The sequence below is a fragment of the Cyanistes caeruleus genome, chromosome 3 (genome assembly GCF_971803275.1).
Source record: "Cyanistes caeruleus chromosome 3, bCyaCae1.hap1.1, whole genome shotgun sequence".
NCBI classification, from domain to species: Eukaryota; Metazoa; Chordata; class Aves; order Passeriformes; family Paridae; genus Cyanistes; species Cyanistes caeruleus.
This window is the reverse complement of record NC_141703.1, coordinates 78,407,807-78,432,992: the sequence shown is the minus strand read 5'-3', so window position 1 is coordinate 78,432,992 and position 25,186 is coordinate 78,407,807. Positions and strand designations below refer to the sequence as shown.

Below are 25,186 nucleotides of genomic sequence, written 5' to 3'. Positions count from 1 at the left end.
ACTGGCAATAAAAGAAGTCCCAGAAATGTTTAATATCTGTAATTAGCGCATGAAACTTTAAAAACTTTTTATATGCTGCTCAAGCTGTTCTTAGTTCCAGGTTTTGCAAAATAGAGCATACTGTATTTTTACTACCAAATAAAAACAAGACAAGAAAAGGATAGAAAAATCAACATGAGAGGTAAACTTCTCAACGGGAGGTTCTCTTAATAAGCAGTTTGAACTATAGGCCCTGCTGAAAAGCTTTATGTCCTCCAGTTTCATTTGTTGGAAGTTTCAATAAATGTATTTTAATGCCTTGTCTGGTTTTGGTGTTCTTGGGTGACCCGATTTTTGAAAGAAACATAATTTCAGATGCCCTGTGTAAGTCATTGCTACAATAAACTCCTTGTTAGGGAAAAATAATGAGACTTGAGAATATTCAGACTCATAGAAAGCATTGTAGTGATGACTTTCTTCTTCTTTCCCTGTATTCAGTGAGCCACTGAATTGCCTTCAAGCATATTATAATCATGGCATTGCAATAAAAAAATTAAAAAACAAAAAAGCCTCCCTGGTAAACAGTATTTCACAGTACAGGAAAATAAAAATTAATAGGAAGCTAAATATGTTGATTATTTGTAATAAGGAACTGACATGATAGCACTAACATGAAACAGATATGTGGAGTAAAGTTGAAATAGTTGGAGCTAAAATTGGACATGTTAAGATTTCAAACTCATACATTTAGGTTTTGGAAAAATTTAAAACAATTTTCTTTCTGCAAAATAGAGCAGCATCCCAGTATAGATAGATCCAGTTTTGCCTAAATTCTAATTTCTTTTTAAGGAGTGTTGTTTTGTGTTGGAGGTAGTATTCATGTGAAGATAAATAGATATATTATATGGAAGTGTATATGTTTACATACATCTACCTGTCTTTGGAAGTGGCAGGTATGGCTGATTTCCTGTGAATTTTCAAAATATGTTGAAAATGTTGAAACAAATACTTGTAAACCAAGGTACAGATTGTTCTGCACCAATAGGTCTCATAACTTCACAAAATTGGTCAGTGCAATTTTTGCTCATGCTTAACTCCTCTCAAGTGAGAAGGAAGTAAGATTTTTTTTCTCATTTTCTCAGGATTTACACTTGCTGTATATAAGAGACTTTGAAATTTAATTTATGAGAATATAAATATTTGAGACAATGGAACTACGCATGTAATTTGCAGGATTGTGATTTCAGAGCTGTTGGAAGATCAATCAAAACTGTGAGAGAGACACCTGTGAGAGCTGACCTTTCTCACAAGAAAAATCTCAACCAGACTACTGAACACAATATAAATTATTATTATTGTAGTTAATATGATGAAACAGATATATTGAGCCTGGATTTCAGTATCTAAATCATGCATTAGAATTCCTAAATGAAAAGCTATTCAGTTTTTCAAATAAATACACAGATTTTAAAACATGCAAATTTGACATGTACACTGTGTATGTACATCACCTTGCTAGTGCTTTTATGATTGGGCCCACTTTGTACTATCACTTCTCTGTTCCCATGCAGGAAACTACCTTAGGATTTTTCCAGAAAACTAAAATTATATTTTCAACCATTTGATGTATGCAGATAAACTAGGAAATTGATGTTAGTTAAGTTAAAATCTGGGGTATGTTTTATTTTATTCTGAGTGTAAGCCTGTTATTTCTGGTTCTGTTTCCATGGTAATTATGGCACTGGAGAAAGGGCACAAAATCCTTTTTTTATATGGTAAAAAATTAGAAAACATGGTGTTGGTGCAAGGGACGGGTGTATATTCTACAATATTTTTCATCTGTGTCTCTCAATCAGTAGTGGAATCCTGGGCACAGGAACCATCATGTCTTAGAGAGGAGACCTCTAGAGAAAACACAGGAAATTGCAGGAAGTTATACTGGCAGGCCAAAAAGCGGCATGATTTCTTCTTTTTTTTTCAGTGTACAGTGAATTTCTAGGTATTAGAAAGAAAGATATGCAGAAGTAGCATCTTTTTGCTAAAAAAGGACTATGCCCACATTCTACCTATAACCATCTGCATTAATTACTGTTTTCTTATGTAATTATCTTACTTCTAATTGCAATTTACATAAGCTTTCCTCAGTTTCTCGATTTCAATCCTTTAGTTAGACCTTGACCATATGCAGTTGATTTAAATTGTTTGGGGCATGGTTGAAGAGGACTTTCTCTGATGAAGCTGATATGTTCCATTTGTTTCTTCCAAAATTAAAACATGCCTGTGAGTTCAGAAATGAAAAGCTATTTATTTACCACAAAAATGTGCACAAAATAGATAACTGATCAAGCCAAAGCACTTTCATCATGTGGGAAAAGTGAAGGGTAAATGCTAAGACTTAATACCTTCTAAGGTAGCTGGGGATCACTCAATGGATGTGTGTTTGGAGTGAAATATCTGTGTGAAGGAGGTTTTCTCTACTCTTTGGAGATCATACAACTCTTAGTCACACTCACTAACCACTGTATCAGTTAGTGCAATAAATAAAGTGGAAGCAGTGGAAACAAAACAATTCTTCAGGAAAAGGCTTTTTATCAATTTTAAAATCAAGCTAGCTGTTATACTTGCCAGGTAAAAGCAATAGCACAAATTCTTGAAGACATTTTGGTCATTAAAGATCTGCAGTTTTCTTTCTCGAGAGTATTATGCTGATTATGTCAACCAGCTGTGTAAGGTATTTGGGGGTTTTTGCATCACTGAAGTCATTGACCTCACAGGGACCAGGCAGATTTTATGTGTGAGTCTGGAAAAGTAGATCCTGTCTGTATAAATTCCCTTTGTGAGGACACTGTTCTTTCACTACTTGTCCCCTATGTCACCATGTCAACAGTGATATTATTTGTGTGGTATGTGTACATGTTAAATACTCCATGACAGTAATCTCACTGAAAGCATAAGTTGTTCAGCTGTAGTAATAATGTATTTGCACTGGTAGTATTAACAAACGGACAGCTTCCTACAAATTTGCAGATTGTATTTAAAGTAGATCTATGTTCTTAGATGGTATTTTGCACATTAACTGGTAGAAGTTTAAACCACAACTGTGAAAACCATCCAAAGTAAGGGCCCAATATCCCTATCAAAGCACCTTAATGTAGTTGTCATGTTTTTCCAAAATACCAAGCAGGCCCAACAAACCTACGGATTACTCTAGGAGGGGTAGAATGGGAGTTCCTTTTAAAAAAGATCAGTCCTTTTTTGGGGGGGAGTGGAGGTGCAGTGACTGTTTTTATTATCTAAAGGCTACCATAACCCAAGTCAAGTAGGCACTCAAGTCTGAAAATTCTGTTCTTAGAGAAGTTATAACACAACAGTAATAATTGTTATTAAATACATAGAGAAGCAGTTCTGTGGGAAAAAAAGGAAACCGATCACATGGACTTCACTGTGGGTTTAGAGAGAAAATTACTTCCAAAAAGGTCAGAACATGAGATTAAAAAAACCTGTGATTTTATTATTCATGCCATCTATCTTCAGTTGTGGCAGGCTTTTTTTCATGGTGCCCTTCATCCAAACTGTAGATGGAATGGACTTTAAAATAGGAAGAAAAATAAAGAGAAAAGGAATTCTCCTGTACCCAAAAGCAGAGTATATTTATGTAAAGAAAACCATGAAAGAAAGGAGAAAACTCTGCCTCCATAAAGGTGAACATTTAAAGTGATTTAGAAAACTAGAAGGTTTGGTGAGTAGTTTCAGAGAGTTTTATGTTAGCATGTACAATAGTATTATTACTATAGTAAAAATAAAATTATAGTAACAAATAATAATACAGCATCATGCTTATAATTTGCTTTGCCATAGCATTCAGATTATCTCTAATCACAGCTTCTTTTGTAATCAGAGAAAAAAAAAATATGTTCTTCATTAGTTCTCTGAGTTGTTCTGCACAGTCCATATACTAAATATTTAGTTTCATGTTTTAGGTCTTTTGTGGTTTAACCTGGCAGGTAAACAGCACACAATTGCTTCTTCACTCCCCCACTCACAAGGAAAGAATTGGAATTTAAAAAAAGTAATATTCATGTGTTGAAACACAATTTAGTAGGACAGAAAAGGAATGTAGTAGTAATAATAACAATAACAATAGTAATAATAATGCTATAATTAGAATATATGAAACAAGTGATGCCCAGTTATAACAGTGCAATTGCTCACCACCTGTCATGTGAGGCCCAGGCAGCCTTCTCCCAGCTTTTTATTGCTGAGCATGCTCCCATATGATCTGGAATATCCCTGTGGTCAGCTGGGATCAGCTGTCCCAGCTGTGTCCCCTCCCAAATCCTCGTGCACCCCCAGCCTCCTCACTGGTGGGGTGGGGTGAGGGGCAGAAGAGGCCTCTGTGCATGTGCTGCTGAGCAGTGACTAAAACATCCCTGTGTTATCAATACTGGTTCCAGTACAAATCCAAAACACAGCCCCATACAAACTGCTGTGAAGAAAATCAACCCTATCCCTGTGAAAACCAGCAGAAGGGCTTATGTAAAAGCAGGTCCATCAATGCTCCACAGCCACTCTCTCCCAACACCAAGCATTTAAATTAAGATTAGAAAATGACAGTATGGTCTTTCTGCAGAAAACACTCTTTTCCCTACACTTGGAAAGTTCTTTTACTTAAAAAGAAAAAAAGGTACTGAGTGGCTCTGCATACGCTTGAATATTTATTGAATTATATTTTACATGCTCTTTAAAAGCTTTTATAGCTGCATTTCAAATTAGTAGAGTGTTTTAGGATAGTTGCAATGATATAATCTGTTCAAACTGCTATCACATTTTAGTAGTTACCTCCCAAGATTAAAATTTCATCATAAGCACAGACCTCAATACAATGGAAATTTTAATCTCAGGTAGAAATACTGTAACATAAAATTAATAGAATCTGAAACAAGGTTTATCTGCATGTTTTGGTGTCTAATACAAGGAATGATACAATTGAAAATTTGTGTAATTTTGCAGACATCTGGGCAAGCAATTCTCAAAATTTTCTGCTTTTATCAGTACAGTATCAGAATTGTTCAGTTAATTATTTTGAATTGGAAGAAATTTTTTTTTTAAGTTGCTATTAACCCAAATAGTTTTTACAGAAATACAAATGATTAGAAATATGTATTTGCATATCTATTCTGATCACTGAGATACAAGAGTTTTGAAACATATTAAAATGCTTAAAAATTATTTTTAAGCTTGAAGATTTCATTTATTGTTACAAAAGCATGCTATTGTACAATTTTTTAGAAAGTATATATTTTAAATCTAATAATTTTTATGTTAATTTCCAGAGTGTTATCATTAAGTCAGTGGCAAAACTATCACTGCAGTAAAAATGCAGAATCAAAGATTCTTGTACTATTTTTTGTTTCAGCATTTATTCTAAGTTCTAGCCTCTTGAACATAGTTGTTTAAGATAATATTAGATCAAAAATGACTAATTATCCAACCACTAATAGGATTTTTCTCTCCTCTCACACTTTGATGTTTCATTTCCTCTATTTGTGTGGCTAAATTCACTCTAGTTCCTAGACATGGCCAAAGAGTGCTTGCATAGCTTTTTCCACTGGAAAGCCAAAGAAATGGTAGCCACTAGCAAAGGACAGGTAACAGAGGAGTTCCTTAAAGAGTATTGGCACCTTCAATACCTGAAGTGAGTTTGTGTTTTAGCTCCTTTTGCCACAGTTGTACCAACCAAGGCAAGGTTCCTCAACCCAAGCTCCAGTGAAAGGGTTTAAATTAGGGTGGTTTAATTCACAGCTGAAGCAGAGAGAAAGCACACTCAGACTTTTACAGTAATCTAGGTGGAAATTGCTAAATTGTTGCAATTGGGTAATGCTTAATCTCATGCCCATAACTTCATGCATGAAACAATTTAAACAACTAAGTAATCGAAACTATGTAAATAAATACAATGAAAAACTCTTGGCTTTGCTGTGATAGCTTATGAGGTTCAACTGAGTTTTATATTTCAATTCTTTTTCTTTTAGATCTTTCCAAAATAAAGATTCATGGGAAGTGGAATGTCAACAGACTGCTATGCTCACTGCTGGTAGATACCACAGAAACTGTAGTCCTGCTTTGTATGGCCAAGGCAATATCACTGGTTCAAACAGTGATAGCACTTCATCTTCTCATCCACTTCGCAGAGGTCATGAAAAGAAAATACTTCATAAATCTCCATTACCACCAGAGGGGTATCCTTTGGGCTTTCCTGGACCATTTCCTGAAGTGGGCAGAACAGGCAGCTTTCAGAGCCCTGCTTCCAATGAGGAAGAAATCAAATTATCGGTAAGTAACTGTTTTCTTGTAACACATTTATTCTCAAAAATCCATCCGTGGACCAAATGCAGCCTTGACAGAGCCAAAAATTAGACCACTCTTGTTGTCATTGTTAGTTACACAGTGCCAGCCCAGCAAAAATGGAAATATCTTATCCTAACAGAAGTGCAGTTTTTCTGGAGATTAAACATCCCCTACTGAGCCATACCTCTGTTCTAATAATGATGGTGATAATTACCTGCCATTATGTGACTTACTGGCTTCTATATTGGGGCACTTAGCTTTCTATTGCCTATGTAAGAGCACTCTGCTTCAAGTGTATTTCCATAATACCTGAAAACTTACTGCCTTAAGTGCTGTTAGACAAATCAAGTTCCTATTTGATCTACATCTCTTTGATTGATGGATGAAATCAGAAAAATCACAGCAACTATTTTCCATATGTTAGCTATTGTATTTGAAAAGAAACAGAAATTATAACTACTGTGATCCTTATTTTTCAGGAGTAATAGGACAGCATTCTTTCTTTTAGTCTTTATAGGCTGGAGACTATTATCCTCCATGACAAGTGGGACAAATCCCACTTTGCCTAGGACAACTTAAGAAAACTCTTCCATAATTATTTGGCTTTAGAGCTCCCTTTGAATTTGAGCTTTATCCTCTTCCTTAGTATCTTCTTTTCTTCCTTAGGCCTCCACTACAGGCCACTATTGTTTTCCACTTGACAATTTGCACTTTCCTGACCTCAAACCATGAAACCATACCATCAGTAAGCAGTGGAACTAAGAATGTAAGTGAGGAAGGAACTACAGGCCTCCCTCTGCCCAGCTGGGTTACATGGATCTCTACATGAACCAGGAGATCCTCAGCTGCAGGGCTCTGGCTGAACCTATAGAGGGAGAAGAGGGAAGACTTCAGCATTTACTAGAGGGATTGACAGGCAATCATACCTGTGGTTGTTGTACCCCGGTTCTGCTGTCCATTTCAGAAACAAATGCACATCCCTTCCTATCAGAGACATGGCTGCTGCAGAACTATCTCCATAGTCCAGAATCTCACTGTTGATGGCAAGAACCATAATGATGGCATGCCTGTGAAGCAGGGATTGCAGTGCAGCCCTTCACTCACTGTGGTCCCATCAGCTCTGTCCCAGTAGTCTAAGAACAGTGAAAACCATGTAGTCCCAGATGTTTGATCTCAATTCCATTTTTACATTCTTACGTTTCACAGGAATTTTAAGTAAATGGCTTTTGGTTTCTCACAGCATGAGAGTTTTTCTCTTTAAACTGCTGACCATGAAGAGTCATTTGGACTTTTCCAGATGAGTCTGATAAACACCAGTTCTTCTCTCTTCTGTCAGAAGCATCAGACGAGACACCAAATCACAAAGCTTCTGTTTCCAGAAAGCCTGGGAAAAAATGTCCATTCTGAGACACTTCTGCAAGATGCAGAAAGTATTATCCAGCTGGGAAACTATTACCCAGCTGGCACTCAGGCCAGCTGACTTTCCAGCTGGTGTGTGGGCAAAGTACATAACATAACTATTAAACAAGAGATGTTTCTCATAGAGAGTCTAGGTCCAAATCCGTGGCATTGAAGCAGCTACAAATTCAGACCACTGAAATCAAATTGTCACTCAGGCTGACATTGAATACCACAGCTTTGGTGCAGAATTCAGTAGTCTGTTACTCCAGAGATCTGTATTCAAATGCAAAGCTGCTGCACTGAGGAGAAAGAGGGGGGAAATACACAGTATGTTAAAGCAGAGTTCTTTGACGCATTTCTGAGGACTTGAGGGGTATAGAACACAGGGACAGGACCCACATGAAATCTCCAGTATTTTCAAAACTTCAGAGAATGTTACAAGGCACTAGTTTTCTAAAGAATATTTGTATGCCAAATTGAAAACATCAAATTTCCAGGTGATGTTCTGATACCCACCAAAATAACTCTACTGGTATTGAGGGAAGAAAGAAAATACTCTGTAGGGCTTTAGACAATGGCTTGTATCTCTCTCCCTGGTAGAGAATCTTCAGACAAAGATTAGTAAATGTTCCGCTGGAACTTCTGCCCTTTCACATTCTTACTTAGAGGTTACATGTATAGTGTCATTCTTGCCTTAGAATAAACTAGAAAGCTCAGCTGGGATTCACTGGAAATTCCCATAACCCCAAAAATTCATGTTTCCTAATCTGGAAAATACTTTTTCCTCTAAATAATACTTTAGGCTGTACTCTCTTCCTGAAATGAACAACTTCAGAAAATGATTGGTTGATCTTTTAGTCATAAATACTTTCTCATATTTCTCTTCAGATGGTAGACAGTTGTTTGTTCTGGCTTTCAAGGCTTGGAAATACAAGACTTAAGCTGTAATAATTAAAATTTAAATTAGGCATTAGGAAATCTTCTAACATTAGTATGGGAACTTGCTTAATAAATAGTTTGCAATGGAAAGTTGTGGAAATTCTGCCCTTGGAAATCATTAGGAATTATTTTGACAGTCTTGATCCTACCCTGAGGCAAGCTATAGTCCATGCCTCTCTCTCCTAGGTATTACTATTTCCTAGCTATGTAGGCCCTCTAAAAATCTTCCTATGTCACTCCAATTTTCTAGGCAATTCAAATTTAATTTTCATATATGAACAGAAGCATGTTTAAGATAGGCATCTGTACCTGCTGCCTAAGAGATATTGTAGTGTAGGGTTACTCTCAAAACATCCCAAATTTAGTCACTATGAGACTAAAATTAGCCAGACCAATTTCTACTCTTGTTATTAAAAAATCTTTCCTGGAAAGTAGAAGCAGCTAAACATGAGAAGACTCTAACAATGGGGTTTGACTGCTCATGATTTGACCAGTAAATGCTAAAATATCTCACATTTTAAAGCTTTCTTGCTGTCCTGCTGAAGATGCATCCAAGAATGCTGGGACAGCTCATGGGGCAAGTAAGAGATTAATTAGGCAGTTTTGTCTCTCCCTTTGAGAGAGCTAGCTTCCTCCTGAAGGGCTCCTCCCCAGCAACCCAGAATTAATTCTTAACTGCTTTGGGTAGTTCTTATTTAAGGAGAAGACATACTTAGCACATATTTCATCTATAAAAATATGTATCTCTGTCAGGTGCACTCCTTCATTTCCAGGCAGAAAGGTGATTCTCATTACTGATATACACCAAGAAAAATGAGATCAGCTGGCACTGTAGAAATGAAAAAATAGAGTCCTTGTTGCTTTATTACCCAAACAGGTTAGATGGAAAGCTTACAATGAACACATCTCTATCCAGTTTCAGTTAGAAAACCAAAAGACATAAAAGCAGAGAATCTGCAAAATCTGAGAAAAAGAAATTCAAAACCAGAGACCATTAATCTCATCTGAGACATGGATTAAAGCACTTTCTTTGTGTTTTTTCTTCCTCAGAGGCCAAAAGTAAAGACAATAAAGAACATAATGAAAGAACAGACCAGAGGCTTGAAAAGCAAAGTGCTGCTAACAAGGAGTTGCCTTTTAGACTTGCTTAGATAAAACCCTCTCTCAAAGTGCATGAAAAACAATGCATTAGGGTCCTATCTAAAATCATAGTCTGTGATGTCTGACCCTCGGGTAAGGAGCTGTGGGGAGCCATGACCTGCTTATTCTAAGTGAGAAACATTCTTCTCTCAACTCAGAAAATTCAGAAATGTCTCATTTGGAGTTTACAGTGTATTTCAAGAAGAAACACATCAAAGTACCAGTTAAAGAGAAGAACATTTAACAGTTTGGAAAGATAGATTGATCGTGAGGCCAATCTGTTTCCAATGACAAGTCAGTAATTATAAGCATTATTAATTTGAATCTCTAAGAATATTTTGTAACTTGATATAAACTTTCTGAGACTGGCAGCTGTGTAAATCTGCAGTCCATAAGGAAAAGTCTGACATGACATTTTTCTCTAGGTGATGACACCTATTAAATTTGTATTTCAGATTCAAATTTTCCCAGTTTCTCATGCTTCTCACTGCAAGTATTTTATTTGCTCAGCATTGAATCAGTGATTTTATAGCTGGTATTCAGTAAGGGAAACACATAGTGATTCTTTAAGTAAAGCCTCCAAATCCAATGTATTCTCCATAATACAAAAGCCTTCTTCAAATGATTCAAAATAGCACTAACAATTCTGTCACTGAATCTTGACATCACAAGGAGATGTATTTGTGACCCAGCCCATGAAGGAGTAAATAGCATGAAGCCATGGCATTCGGAATGTCAGGAAAAACTCTTCATATGGGAACAGTGATAATTTATGAATGAGAAACCATGCACGTGTTTATGAAGAAAATCAAAGGCAGCTTATGTCCCTCCATTTTCTTAAACTTTAGAGGATTGGCGTTCTTTCTTATTCTTGCTAGTACAAGGATTGAGTGAGAGAGGGGTGTTATGCACAAAGTGGTTAGGTTTCTTATTAATACATGTCAAATTAATACATGTCAAGTAACTTTTTCTTGACCATCATTTTAAAACATTAATTTGGAGGGATTGAGAAAAGGAAGAGTCTGCTTTTTCTGTGAATTTCATTTTAGGAGCCCTATGCATCAGGAAGCCTCTCTCACTCAAGAAGGACGGTATTGAATTCAGAATTTATTTCCAGCTATCACTTACTTCTGTACTTTGAAAAGAAAAGGGGTTTCCTATAGGAAGTCTCTAAATTTCATCTCAGAGTCCACTGCAAAAAGTTTGAATGGATTGGTGCTTTAGAGCATTTTTCTAATTAGTATCTTTTAGCCTTAAAAGCTTCTAAAGAGCAGTTTTCAGTTAAGTTGAAAACAAAAGTCAAAATCTGTCTCTATGTTGCTGTGGAAATAAGGAATACCTCATTCTGATACAGTGCAGCCTGGAGTAAAAATTTATGGATGTAATAGAACTGGCCTTTTCCACAGACCATCTGAATATTTGAACTCCTATTTGATATGCTGATACATAAACTTCAAACAATTTTATATTCTAGAAAAATACCCTGAAATTCTAAACTAATAACTCAATCAGTAACTAAAACTATTGAAGATATGATTTAACTAAGATTAAAGATGCCAATCATTTTTTCTCAATATATGACAATATAAAGATAAAATATTACCTTTCTTTTAATATTAAAACTCCTATACTAAGTTTTTTCCTCAGCCAAATCTTAAAAATTGCATTAAATTGTCATATTTTATTGTCATAAAATTGCATTTATCTCTACAAAAAAGCATTGAATGTATTTAAACAGGCATAGTATATTTAGGAAAATAAAAATTATTTCATGTATTTCATACATTTCTTTTGATAAAGATATCCCAATGAATGCATCTGAGATATTAGCAAGAAAATTAACAAAAATTGGTGTTTAAAAATTTAGAACTTGTTCCAGCAAAGATTTACACATGTCCTTTGCTCTGTACAACTCTGCATCCCATGACAACCATCTAAAGGCTGATTATTGGTGTGGTTTGTGTCTGAGTCCACTAAATGCTCCTTAAACAGAAAGAATATTTTTTTCAGTGAACAAAAATTTAGTACATTCTCCAGAATGTCAGAGCTTTGAGTTAATAGTACTGAAATGAGCACAGATTTTCTGCTTTTCCTCAGAAAGCAGAAGCAGAGAGCTAAAATTCCAGAAGACAATCAGCAGCATCCAACACTAATTGTAGTCTGTAATTCCAAAAAAGATTGTTGTCCTCTGCCCTGGTCTACAATATCCAAATAACTAACATAACCTGTAGTTGATAGATTTTGGAGGTTCTGCAGCAGCTTAATTCTGTCTAGTGGGATATTTATATTTTTAATGGCCAGTCTACATCCTAATGCTATGAATATCAGAGGTAATCAAACACAATGTTCAGTTCATGTCATTTAGGCACATGGATGCCTTCAAAAATGTATGCCTTTAAAAATGGTGCTTTCTTGAAGAGGTGTAAAGCATTATACTGTTATTAGCTGCTATAGGTCAAGATGTTTGTCACATCTAGAATTTGATAATGCAAACATGCTGTAGCACTTGATGGTTTTTCCTAACCATGATTTTCTGTTCACTGCTCAGTCTCCCCCTGCGATGTCCTTCCTTGCAACAACAGAGAAGTTCCTTCAAGAGGAAGAGAAACATGCAAGAGAATTTGAAGAACGTTTAAATTCACACCTTGAAGAGCTGCAAAGATATTCTGAAAACACTCTAAAAAAATATGCCAGGATGCAGCAAAGCAGGCATACTTAAGCCAGTCACACAATTAAGGAAAGCAAACCAAGTAATCACCCATGAGTTTCTCAGAACTAAAATCTGCAAATAGCTGCTTAATGCATTTAGGCACATTGCCAATAGCATGTATTTGTAACACCAAGTTTTCAAGAAAATAATCATTATCCAACAGATTTAATTATATTGTAACTTGACTATATTACAAAATAAACTCTAAACATATTCTAAAATATACAGGTGGGTTAAATTGTGTGCAGCAGAGACCCTGTTGCAGCATTGTAAATCAAGAAACAAGACACTTAAAATTCTGTAATGTACAGAGGGCTAATAAGTGGAATTACTCCCTTGAAATTAGAACCAACCATGAGAAATTCTCTAGATTGTAAAAAAAAATAATAAAGGCCTTTAACCATGTCTGGGCTCCTGGCATGAAAAGCTTATCTATGCTCTGGTGATTCTTGGCTGTGGAAACAGCCCCTGGGCCTCTGGAAATGCTGCTCTGTGAGAAGAACATTAAAGGACCAAGCGCATGTTCTGAAGCCATCCATATTGCCCCATTTACCAGACCTATAGACTTCACCAGGGGCAGAACCTGATCTCAGGCACTTTACATTAAGACTTTACAATTTTTAAAACCTGTATTCAAAAGCACCTATTTTTTATTGAAGTTTTTTTAACCACGGTGGCTTATTGTTTAACTATATTGCAATAATGAGGAAAAACTTTAACTTCAGACAGCATGTGATCAGTCTTAGGTAAGGGCCTAAATTCTTTACATTTTCCTACATCATAGGAAAACATTATATAACCAAGCAGAGTTAATTCAACTCCATGTGCTGAAAATCTACATTATATTGAGATTCCTTTTATTTGCAATTCATACTGAATTCTATTGCTGTGCAAGCGAAACAGAAATTACAGACACTGTTGATGAACCACCAATTTCAGTGAATGAGATACTGAAGAACTGCTTTCCAGCATATACTGTTGCCAACTTCCTGGGAAAAATCTGGATAAAAATAATACCAGGCTGTCAAACCGCTCCAGTTTGTGAGTAAAAGAATTCTCATTAATATTCAGGACCATGGCTAAAATGTAAATTGTTTTTCGATGCTATATTTTCACTAAGACAAAATATACTACATCATACTTACACAAAATACCAAGATTTTAAATACCAGTTTGGCTCAGCTTGCAGTAAAAAGAGCAATGAAGATGAGGACATCAAAGAACCTTTTACAGGAAAATTCAGGAAAATTACTAGACTCAGCTGGAGGAACAAGGACTGAATAAAAAGATGACGGAAGGACATCTGAACAAACTAAATATATACATATCCTCAGCTTAAGGGGAGATGCAGTTTTAAAAGAATTAATGAAGAAATTCAGAGACCTCTGAAAATAAAGCTAAATTTTAAGCTGGGGAAGATGTGTAGAAGCAGAAAGACAGAAAAGTGCTGTCTTTCAGAAGAGCAAAAAAAATAGCCAGTTAGCCAGAATTTTTTGCCACTCTCAGATTCAAACAAGACGACAGTCTGCTCCAGATCTTCAAAGAAATGGATGTGTCTGCCTCCATTTCAGGCCTGAGGACACCTTTCAAGGTGTAGATCTGTGAGATGGTGAAGAATGCAAATTAAATCATCAAGAAATGGGTATGATGATTTTTTTTCCTAAAGTTTTTTAATATCTGGGCAAGCTACTAATTTTGGGTAAGAAAATACCAGAATTAGTTTCAGCCTGACTTTTGTGCAATGCCATATATTAAACTGCCTGTGAGAAGCACTGAAAATCAACCAAGCAGCAAAAGTTGCTCATCTGACAATCTCCAGTTTAAATGAGCCCATCGCTTCCACGGAAGAGCTGAAGCCACCACACTGGTCTGAATACTTTAGTTGCATTAAAAGGCAGAAACTCAACTGAACTGGTGAGAGATTTCTGAAGGAAGATACATGTTCCTGATGTTAACATGCCAAAAAGAATGATGGACAGCAGAAATTTTAAAGACTGAGAAATTACTCATTTATGAACAGGGATTGGACATGGATGTATATTGTTAAAAAAGGAATAATCAGAAGAGTCCAAGGCTATAAATCCCAGAAAACACCAATAAAAAGGAAATAAAAGGAAGAAAAAAAAAAAAAAGTATTAATCATTAGGCTCATTTGACAGGACAAGGTGCAATCTTCGGGAGCTGCAAGTTGCCCAAAAAATACAGAAATTTTTTATTCTACTTTGTGAATAGCAAGGCAATGGAAAATTTTTGTAAGCTGCTGGACTTTGATGATTTTTCAAAGCTGTACTGAAAAGCAAGCTTTTGGCTCCCAGTTGAAAGACTTGTTTTAAATACAAAGAACAATGGTTCAGGCTGCCACAAGCTTTTTTTTTTTATTATTTTTGGCTGAAGGAAAAACAGAGGTCAAATGCACGCAGTTGCCAACATGTTTCATCAAGATGTAATTTTGAAATAGTTGGTGGCATAAGAGCTGCCAGAGCATTGCTGTCCAATTCACTCCCCAAAACTTATTCTGAGGGGGTTGAAACAGCAGTTACTGAATACTAAATAGCCATTTAAAAGTGGCTCACATGAAAGTCAGATATTTAGCGCATTTTCTTCCATTTTTTACTCTCTCCTTTTATGTATGGGAAATTAATGGAAGAGTGTCAGACAGTGGGTACTCTGAGCCAATGTAGAGAGGAATGCAAACTGCAGCAGCAAAACACACTGCCAAATGAAGACAAAAATGAACAATCACAGGCACGGCTCTCTTGCTTTTCCGATGGGTAGACTTAAACAACGGCAAATAAATCTCTGCTGTGATCAGATATAGCACAGGAAGTGCCTAACCCCACAGTGTCACTGTTCTGGCTTTATTGTACTGTAACTGGTTCTAATTCCTGATTTAACAGCAGTACAACAGCACACAGAATCAAGCCCACCAGCACTTAGTAATTCAAAGCTCAACTAACCACCACCGGTGGGAATGAGAAGGAAGCCGTCAACAAAGACTGCTGAATGCACGAGCCCCAGGTGATTTCACATCTGTGGTCTGTCATGCCAGTCATCAAAGCCTGGATTACACAGCCAGCTCAGGTGTGTGCTGAACTCTACTCACTCCTGCTGTTCTCTGCTCCTGTGTCTCCCACAGACTCAACAGCTGAGAGAGTGCACTGGGGAGAAGGTCCTTCACCAGTATCATTCTCCTCTGGCTTTACAACCTACAACAGCCAATTATATCATTCACAATCTTTTTTTCCCCCATTTAATTCCACTGAAAATAGCTACCCACTAGATTTTACACACAAACTGCCTTTTGCTAGGGAAATCTGTTGGTTTGTTTTTTTTCCTTGTCACACACAGCTTCTGCTGAGAAAATGCTAGGTTAAGCAGAGTTCCTTGGAACTGGCCAAACCAATGTGGGAGCTGTGTGTTGTTCTTCCCTCACTGTGGGGATCAGATCTCAAAGTTCACTGTGTTGGAGTTACTAGTTAATCACATGGACACTCTCAAATCCATAAATAAGCTGTAATTTAATGTACTGCATCTAGGTTTCTGCTTGTGGATTGAGCAATGTCCCTAGATTATGATATACTGCATTCCTGTGTCCCTTCCTAAACCAGCAGATCAATCTGTTTCTTTCACCTCTTCCACAGCTACAGGACTGTTCAAAGCTGTTACATGAACCATCTGGGCACTGAACATACACAGTCTGAAAAAAAGAACAGCACATCCTCACTGGTGTGTGCATTTAAACTGAACATCAGTGAGTAAGTAAATATTTTCTTGTAGATGGATTGAAACATGAGAGCAGGAGCCAATTTCTCTGAGCTCTTAGTTCATGTAGTTCTTCCTTCAGACCACAGGCAGTGCTGCTGGCTTCTCTCACTTGGCTTTGGGGAGCTGGGGCCATGTGTAACACAGCTGGGCATTTACCCACTGCAAGAATACTTGACACAATAGCTTTGTTTTTTTAGCACTTCACAGACATTTATAGAACTCCATTCAAACCTTGATGTTTAAGTATTTGACTCAGATTTGATTTATGCTTTGAAAAAACAGGTTTTAAAAACTGCTTCTATAACTTGATTTATCAGAAGGCAAAGGTAGGTTTTTAATGACTTCACCTGATAATGAGAACTCTTGGAAACCGTAAGACAGTGCTGAAGAAGTGTCTCAGCAGGAGTTTTCTGGAAAATGCTTGTAATAAATCATTCAGTTTTGCCCACAAGCTACTGTATGCTGGGAAAAGGTTTGAAACCCTATTTCTAAAACATTTTTGAAGGCAACTGACAGTTGGAGTAATACATACAGTTAAAAAACCAGAGGCACAGTTACACCTTTGGCTGAGAAGCTCACACAAGTTGACATTTGGGCAACCACCATTAATTTACTTCCCCATTATTACTCAGTGATTTTTGACAGTTTCTGTCTGCAGAGGCTTCATACCTTTTCTCCAAATCCACATTCTCATATTCAATACTAGTAAAAGGGAATTCGGTAGAAAATGTCAGAATCCAACTTCATTGTTTACTAGAGAAAAAAATAACTGGTTTTTTTAAGGTTGAACTGTGAAATCAATTCCAGCTTCTAAAGAGCCATTCAGAAAGTGTAACACTATTTTCCTCTCAATTAGCACTCAGTAAAATTAGACATTTCAGAGAATTGAAATACATGTCTCTAATTAGGTATAGATTTATATTAATAGACATTTGTCCCTGAAAAGATTGTGACCCAAAGAATTTACCGATCACAAGAGATAAAGAAAGGGCATAAGAAAAAGCAGCAGAAATGTAACATCTCATTAGAGGAGTAATCATAAATGTTATCTAACCCAACTGACCTTTTACCTATTTAGTTGTTATCAGCCAGTTCATCAGTTCATTGCTCTTATGTCACAGACTCAACTTTTGCAATGAAGGTGGGGCAAAACCACATAAGGACTCTGAACAATTTTAGGGAAGGCTCTGTGAATTATAAAATCATTGCCTGGGCTCATAAAAAGCCCTGCAGGTAGAAGGGACTGAAATAAGCTACTAGTCAGAGATGAGGAAGTCACAGAAACCTCATTAGCACCATCACAAAGTATTACAGGACAAGAAGGGTCAGAAAACCCCTGGTTAAGAATCTACAGAAGAGGACAATGAGGAGGAATCTGCGCAAGAGGTTATCAGAAACTGCACTTCTATTCCAGACACCCAAGACACCAAGCACCCTGAAGGACACACATATTTAAATTGCACACACTTTTGGTCACTTGCTCAGGCACAAATTTTATTCAAGCTGAACAGCGCAGTTGAAAAAGGTACAAGCTACCAGTTCTAGTGCAGCCATCCCTGACTGAGGATAAAATAAAAATAGGACAAGGATTTGGTGCCTGGGAGAACAGAAACAGCTGGGAGATGACAGACTAAGCAATTACCTTTACAGATTCATCATTTCAGAGCTCCCCAGTTGAAGGAAGCAGTTGTCAGTGCAAAGCACAGATAATTCCAGTGTCAGCACACGGCTCGCTGAGCACAGGGGTTTGCCAGCAGACTTCCTGCTGGTCACTCTGTGGGTAAACGCTCTTGCAGTCAGACCACGCTGGCCATGCTGTCTGTGCAGTTCCTTGTGCAGATATCCCAACTATGATGCAAGCTACGGGGGGGAACAACCTCACAGTTCATCCAAACTCTTTAGGTTTAGTAAACTTTGTATTTCAAAAACATCTCAGTCTTCAGCACCAGCTTTATTCTAGACACTCCCAGCAGCGGTAGCACAGCGTCAGGAGCCATGGCCATCCTCGCACCATCAGATATCTGCATCATTCCCAGTGGAGCTGGTTTATAGCCAGCCATAGGCTTGCCCTGCTGTGGGAATGTGGGCCTTAGGGCAAAGTACACTGCAAGGACCTGCACTTGCTCCTAAAGTAACTTTGGCTAGCAGCAGCATTCTGCACAGGAGCAGTACATGGACGTGATGCAGGAAACACAGACCCCTCTTTCACTGGCACCTACCTCAGTGAAGAGTCCTGCTGACTTCATTGGTGCTATCTCTGAGCCAAAAGACTACACATGAGGGAAAGACTCAAGGGATCTTTAACTTTCAGCACAGAAGTATTTCCTGCCGTGCACCAGTGCACTACAGCATCACGTTCTTCCTCGCCTGGCCTGCATTTAAGCAGCAGTGAAGAGTTTTCAATCTCCTTTCCCAAAACCTTCCAAAGGTTAATGCCTATTGAGTGCCTTAAAATACTTGGATGAGAAAGGGCTGTACTAGAATACAGGGTCATTGAGGCGTTTTCATGAGAATTTGTAGCTTAATTTCCTAAAATTAAACTGGGCAAGCTGTGCTCACAGCTTCCTTCCAATGAGGGGATGGGGGCATGTCACAGGACAGCAGCTCACTTCAGCAAACAGATCAGAGACCAAGGTTACACTGTTACTTTTCCCGTCTTAATAAATAATCAAGAGCTGTATGCCAAACCACCTTTTTATTGCCACTTACACAGTTTTAGATATTGAACATTCAGATAAGCAACTATCTGTGTTTATGTAATTTGTTACTAGTTACTTCACCATAATGTGGCAGAATCTCCCTGTCCAAATTCTATAAGATCCCATCCAGAAGATCCTGAAGTATTCACTTTGCATGTTGGCATCTCGCACCAAAAAGAAATTCTTTTTGAGTGAACTATATAGTGGTTGATGAAAAAATTATTACACAATGTAGGCTTTCACAATGTCACATTTTTTTGCAAAATAATTTGAAGATTCCAAGTAAGACTTCTTTTATTCAAAAAATAAATATATCCTTTCTGAATCAAAGCACTTCATATGACATTAAGTACAAAGAAGAAATGTACTTCTTTGGAAGTTCTGAAATAGACATACAAGAGCTCATGGGAGCAACATTATCCATAACAGTGATAAAAGCTGAAAGCTGATTTTTTACAAATTTATAGCAGAACACGATTTCCTTTTACAATATAGAGCTTCAAACAGCTTTAAGAAAAACACCATTTTTAAAAGTCTGAAAGGCACATAACTCGACCATAAAACGTACTGGCACATTCACTAATACGTTTTATGTTACATTCCTAAAGAGAATCTGTGGGACTGTAGCCAAGAGAAAGACTGAAAATACCAGCAAGATCCTTTGCAAAGTACTAAAAGAGTGGCAGAGTGTTCCTTTTGGCTCTTGGTAAAATTAATATCCCAAAGCTAGGGAGTCTGAAAAGCTGCATCATTCAGTTGTATTTGGACGAGTCGCTACATAAACAAACACAACAATCAGCAGTACTACGACAGCCAGTGTGGGAAGCACCACGGTGGTGATCTGTTGCCGGGCCTCTTGCATTGCCTGCTTTCTCTCCTTTTTATCTTTGGAGGTCTCTTTTTTAGGTTTTCCTCTAAGCTGCCTCATCCTCCTCTTTGGATCTTTTTATTGCTGAAGTGTGGGACCAAAGGGAGTGGAACAGCAGAAGATCGTCCGAGGTCTTTTGAAACAAGAGGCTGAAGAATTCTTTTCTGTTGAGTGGCTGGCTGTGCAAGAAACTGCAAAAGAAAGAAAACAATTCTCTTCAGCAAGATCTACACATATTCCAGTCATCAAAAACACTTGCAGCTACACTTGGTAAATCTTTCATCCAATGGACACTAATGCAAATTCTTTCAAGGAAACAGAATCATGGAGTTCAGCTCATCCCCATAGCGCTTTCCCCATAAAAACCAGAGCAGTTCGTCATGGTGTCTATCAGTCCAAGAGCCCTGAACTTGTACTCTGTTAAGCCAGAAACAAAGCCCAGCACCCTACATTTTATCCTCCAAGGCAAACAAGGTAACACAACTAGAGTCTTAATGAAAATAACCTGAATTAGTCTTGCATCAACACAGGGTTCAAGCTGCCCCTTATTGAGACAGCAGGAGGCTCCCTGCTCAGGGGCTGTGGCTCCCACAAACCTGCAGAATAAGGAGGGGCAAGCACACACCCTGCCACAAGCATTTATCATCCACAACAGGTAATTACTGGCATAAAGGATACTCCAACAGGAAGAAATGTGGAGAAAAATCTGCTTAATTTAATACTTCTGGTTCTGCTGCCACACAAGAAGTCTAAATCATAACATGACTCAGTGCTGTCACTCTTACTGCAGCTGTCATTGATGACAGAAAAGAAGCCCAAGCGATAATGAGTCTGCTAACAAACCACTGGTGTAGACAAGCAGTCATCAATAAAGTAGAAGGTAGTTGTTCTAAAGCATCTCCTAGACAATTTTTAAATACAGAAGTATCTACAAAGTGAAACAAAAACACAGCACGGTATGAAAGCCTCTCTGAAATGAGTCCGTCGGGGCTTAGTATTTCCATATCCAAAGTTTTTTTGCCCCTGATCTGCCTGGAGCTGTGCAATTCCCTGACTGTGCAGTAAGGGTGGATGCCAGCCATTGGTTATATTTTTCTCTACCACATCCCCCAGTTCTGCCCTGGCACAACAGCTGGACACAGGCCACAAGTAAATAAACAGATTTGGAAGGTAATAATTACTGGTATCAAATACTGAGCTGAATTGAAGTAAATTATGAACTCAGGTTTTTCCATCACTCTAATATACTCAGAATAAAATGTATGTAGAAATTAGTGGGTTACTATAACTTCCTCTTTTCTTTCCCTTCTTTATATCCAAATGTAAAGATTTTAATGTGCTGCTGTAGGTGAGGAGCATACATCAACAAGCAAAGGTGCAAAGCTCAGTTCACCCCAGACACGATTTCCTCTTGATGTGTCATCTCTGGTTGATGCTACAAGTTGTCTTATGACAACTTTTTTAAAAAACAAGAAGAGGTTTCACTGAGAGTGTAGTACTTTCTTTTGGTATTACCACTCAATCTCATTTGTCAGCCGGATCACAAAAGCAAAACGGAACTAAAAACATTCACATACAAAACAAAAATCCTCACCTAGAGGTTATGTGCAGCTACAAAGGACTTTTCATCCTTTCTCACATCCTTTCTCTCAACCTGCCTGCTGTGAATCTCATCCAGACAATTATTTTGCATCATTTAAAGTACAATGTGGAATAACTCTGCTAAACTTGAACTGATGCAAGCGACCAGACTACCATAGCAAGCCTGTGGCACTAGAAAACCAGCAATAAGGCAAAGAATCAATACTTTTAGCTTTATATGGTCCATCCTGGATGCAATCTAAACAAATAAACAAAACCTAAACAACAATAAAAACTCCAGTCCCAACAAAAGAAAGGCTCAAGCATGACATGATCTCAGTGTTCAGCTGGATTCCTCAGTTCTGTATCCCCTGCCTATACATCTTTCAGGAAGTTGTTTTTTGACCATAAACTTTGCAAATACAGCTTGCACTCTGAGGCAAACCCTTCATTTTGGTTTTAATAAAGCACAAATGGGGAACTTTGGTGCCTAGGATATTTTTCAAAAGAGAAAACAATAAAATTCATGTCTTAAAAAGAATCAATTCTTTCTACATGGTACAGCATTAGAATCAAAATATATAACAGATTTAGAGATCAGAAGTGGTCAATGAACTTCATGATGGGGAGGTAAACAGGAATTGGATGGAGCAACTACACACAATACCCTGTTCCCATCTTTTAATCAAATGGGCTACGTAATTTCTAAACTTCCATAACTTTCTTCTCAGCAAATCCTCAACTCTCCCTGACTCATGGTGGAGCTTTTGGTATTACATGACCTGCAAGCCATGGGCTTCTGGTTTGGTGTTACCACTTCTCTAACTCACTCCTGAATTTCCTCTGGGGCAAAACAAATTTTTTACTCCTTCCATTTCCATTCCCTCTCCTGCTCTCCTCACAAGATTTACTACCAAACTCTAGAAAAACTACTATGGAAAATAAAGTTTTACATTTGTCCTTTGGGATAATTAGCCAACTAGAGCATTTCAGAGTGTATTTTGGTATTATTTTATATTTCCACTGTTAATGTATGTCTGCAGGTTTTGTATCTGGTTTATCCACAAGACCCAAGAAGTGATGGACAGTAAAAGCCTCTGGGACTTTCTGTGTACCACAATAACAAAGAGGAGTTGCCATGAAACCAATCTCTCTAACAATAAATGTATGCCTTGCTCTGTGCAGCATCACTTACTACCCACACATTAGAAACATCAGGATGGCTTTTTTAAGTCTCTTTCGAATGGATATTTCATTCTGAAGCAGAATTATACCAAGTTAATTACACAGACTGGCTAACATCTGACAGCTTAGAACTGAAAGCCTTCCCGCAAACATCAGCACCACTTGAATTGCAAGCTGACACTCTCCAGTTTGGGAATCTGGCATCAGCCTCCAAATACATTTCCAGTAGACTGCGTTACTTGGCTTTGCTACTGGCAGAGATGGACTCACTCAGAAACTGACCCAGAGTTTTCAGAGAAATGAGCCTTAGGGTTCATCTTAAATGAACCATAAAATGGAAGTGGTGAATCTCTGCAAGTTGCTGCCAGGGTCCTGCTAACACCAGGTGCCCAGATGTGACTGCCAGGATGGACAGTTACTGCAAGAAACAACACTTTCCCACAGGAAAAGTCCAGGATGTTGTCAATTCTGCTATGTTCATCCTGGAATGAAACAGCCCTGAAAAACCAATGCTCAGCTGGATATGAGGAAACTCTACAGCCCATGTTGTACAAGCATATTCAGAGTGCTTTACACTGCCAAGCCTTTTACAAGCCCCCATGGACTTCACTGGCTACCAAAAATTATGGGAAGCAAGAAACAGATCCATAAAGCACATCAACACAGTGACAGGGGCAGGATTACAACATTAGGGTCTTGTTCCCTGCGGCATGCACAGTCCATGAGAACAAATTATCTGACAATACTGAGCTACATCCTCCCCCAGCCAGCAACCACCCTGCTTGTGCTCTGGGAATGCTGAATGCCAGTGAAGAGAGGAAGTAATACAGCACTGGGATGGGTGTAATTAACAGTCTCATTAGCACTGCTCATTTAAACCATTGCAGAGCAGCCACTATCAAAAGGTCAACGAGAAGGCAATGTCCCACAGGTTCTTCAGTCTTGTGCAAACTCGAACTTTGGACCAGCTGCAGAAAAACTGCAAGCTCACCTTTCCTCCTCAGACAGAAGCTGAGTCTCCTTCCCATACCAGTCTTCTGAACAGAGGAGGGCTCAGTGCCAGAGGCTGCACACATCCCATCCCCCTAAGGCTACTTCCCATGGGTATTAACTGCTCAATGGGCCCAAACATCTGCCAAGGGGGAAAGCGATCACCAAACTGGTTCAACAACTGCCTTAACTGGAAAGCCAGCAACTTCCTCAGCTGGGACACAAGCAGAACACCAACAGAAGGGATTAACATTCTAGCAAAGTGACATACCTGTAGTCCACAACACTATGACAGCAGCCTGGCACTAGCCAGACATGGTAATTTCACCTAACTTTTATCAATTTTGAAATTTAAAATTCGATAATAAAATTACATGGGGTTATGAAGTTATTTTTAAATTCACTATAGGAAAGTTTCCCCAAAAAGCAGAAACCTGCTGGCTAGAAAGAAACAATCTTGATTGCCAATTCAAGAAAATGAGTGTTGACTTAGTAAAGTTGTTTGATATGCCCATCTCACAAAGCCTACCCCAGCTTGATACTGAAGAGCTAAGGTTTCCAGGAGAAAAAAACAGTAAAAAAATTCAGGCTACTGAGGAGAAACACCGTTCTTCAACGTAGTACAAATTCACTAATTTAGTATTCTGGGTTGCCTGCTAGAGCAATTACATTCCCCTTTGCCCATCATCAACATGTTTTTTTATATACAAAAGTGTTCTTCATTGTGTCTTCTGGGTTAAGTTACTATGAACTGTTTCTGCAGAGCTAATATAAAAACCTAAAAACATGAATCGGTGGACTGAGTCACTGAAGTCACTCATACCAATGCTGAAGTATTTGCCAGCATCTTAGACCAAGTCAATTGTGGCTAAGCAGGGATAATTTTATACCAAAAGGCTGTAGTGGAACTGGTAGGGACTGATATCCTTCAAAATATACTAACAATCTTCCAACCACACCTGTGCCAGTCTGTTATCTCCTTTTTTTGGTAAAATTAACTTCAGTAGCCTGCAGTTAAAAGCTCCTCACACCACACAAGGCTATTCCTTTGAGTCTTGAATGGCAGCCTTGATTCAGGATACACCAGTGCTCATGGAGTACTGCAAATTTGCATATCCTTCCACATGCAACATGTGCACAAAAGATTTTGTTTATCTGCACTTAGGGTAATTGCATGTCTCAATGTCTAAAGAACTTATTATCACCAGCCTTACAGCATGAATGTATTAACCATGTTCAACTGACTAATTTTCCTCCAAAATTACAAGTGTATGCAAGCCAATTTAATTCAACCTGGCTTCATGAACCTGCTACCGACACTGCAACATGCCTGGAACACCAAAACAACTTGAAATTCAAGCAAATTATCTGACAGGAATTAATTTTTATAATTTAAATTTTCCCTTAGGGGTATGGATGTTACTGAGACATTAAAAATAAAATCAAACAAGAAACCAGCAGACAATCTGGACACACAGCATTCAGACAGCCTGCCAGCAGTTGGAAAAAAAACCACAAGACATCTAAGCAGACAATACTCTTCAGATTATTTGAGCATTAAAAAGCCCCCAAGCCAGTAGT

The 25,186-nt window shown here is 38.0% G+C and overlaps 2 protein-coding genes across 5 annotated transcripts in view; one reads left to right on the top strand and one right to left on the bottom strand.

Moving 5' to 3' along the window:
* The window catches only part of DEUP1 (deuterosome assembly protein 1), a 41,549-nt gene extending 28,627 nt beyond the window's left edge, over positions 1–12,922 (top strand). For 2 of the 4 annotated variants that reach the window (XM_023920995.2, XM_086882140.1), the window contains 2 exons: positions 6,012–6,312; positions 12,356–12,922. In XM_023920995.2, coding sequence (XP_023776763.2) covers positions 6,012–6,312; positions 12,356–12,526 — 472 coding nt within the window. In that variant the 3' untranslated portion in view covers positions 12,527–12,922. The remainder of the gene's footprint in view (positions 1–6,011; positions 6,313–12,355) is intronic. The other 2 variants (XM_086882141.1, XM_023921004.2) reach the window with 2 other exon arrangements.
* Positions 12,923–19,584: 6,662 nt separating this feature from the next.
* On the bottom strand, positions 19,585–20,038 carry SMCO4 (single-pass membrane protein with coiled-coil domains 4). The gene has a single exon (XM_023920976.2). It carries the CDS (start codon positions 19,907–19,909, stop codon positions 19,730–19,732), a length of 180 nt encoding a protein of 59 aa, XP_023776744.1. The 5' UTR covers positions 19,910–20,038; the 3' UTR covers positions 19,585–19,729.
* Between the last annotated feature and the right edge of the window lie 5,148 nt (positions 20,039–25,186).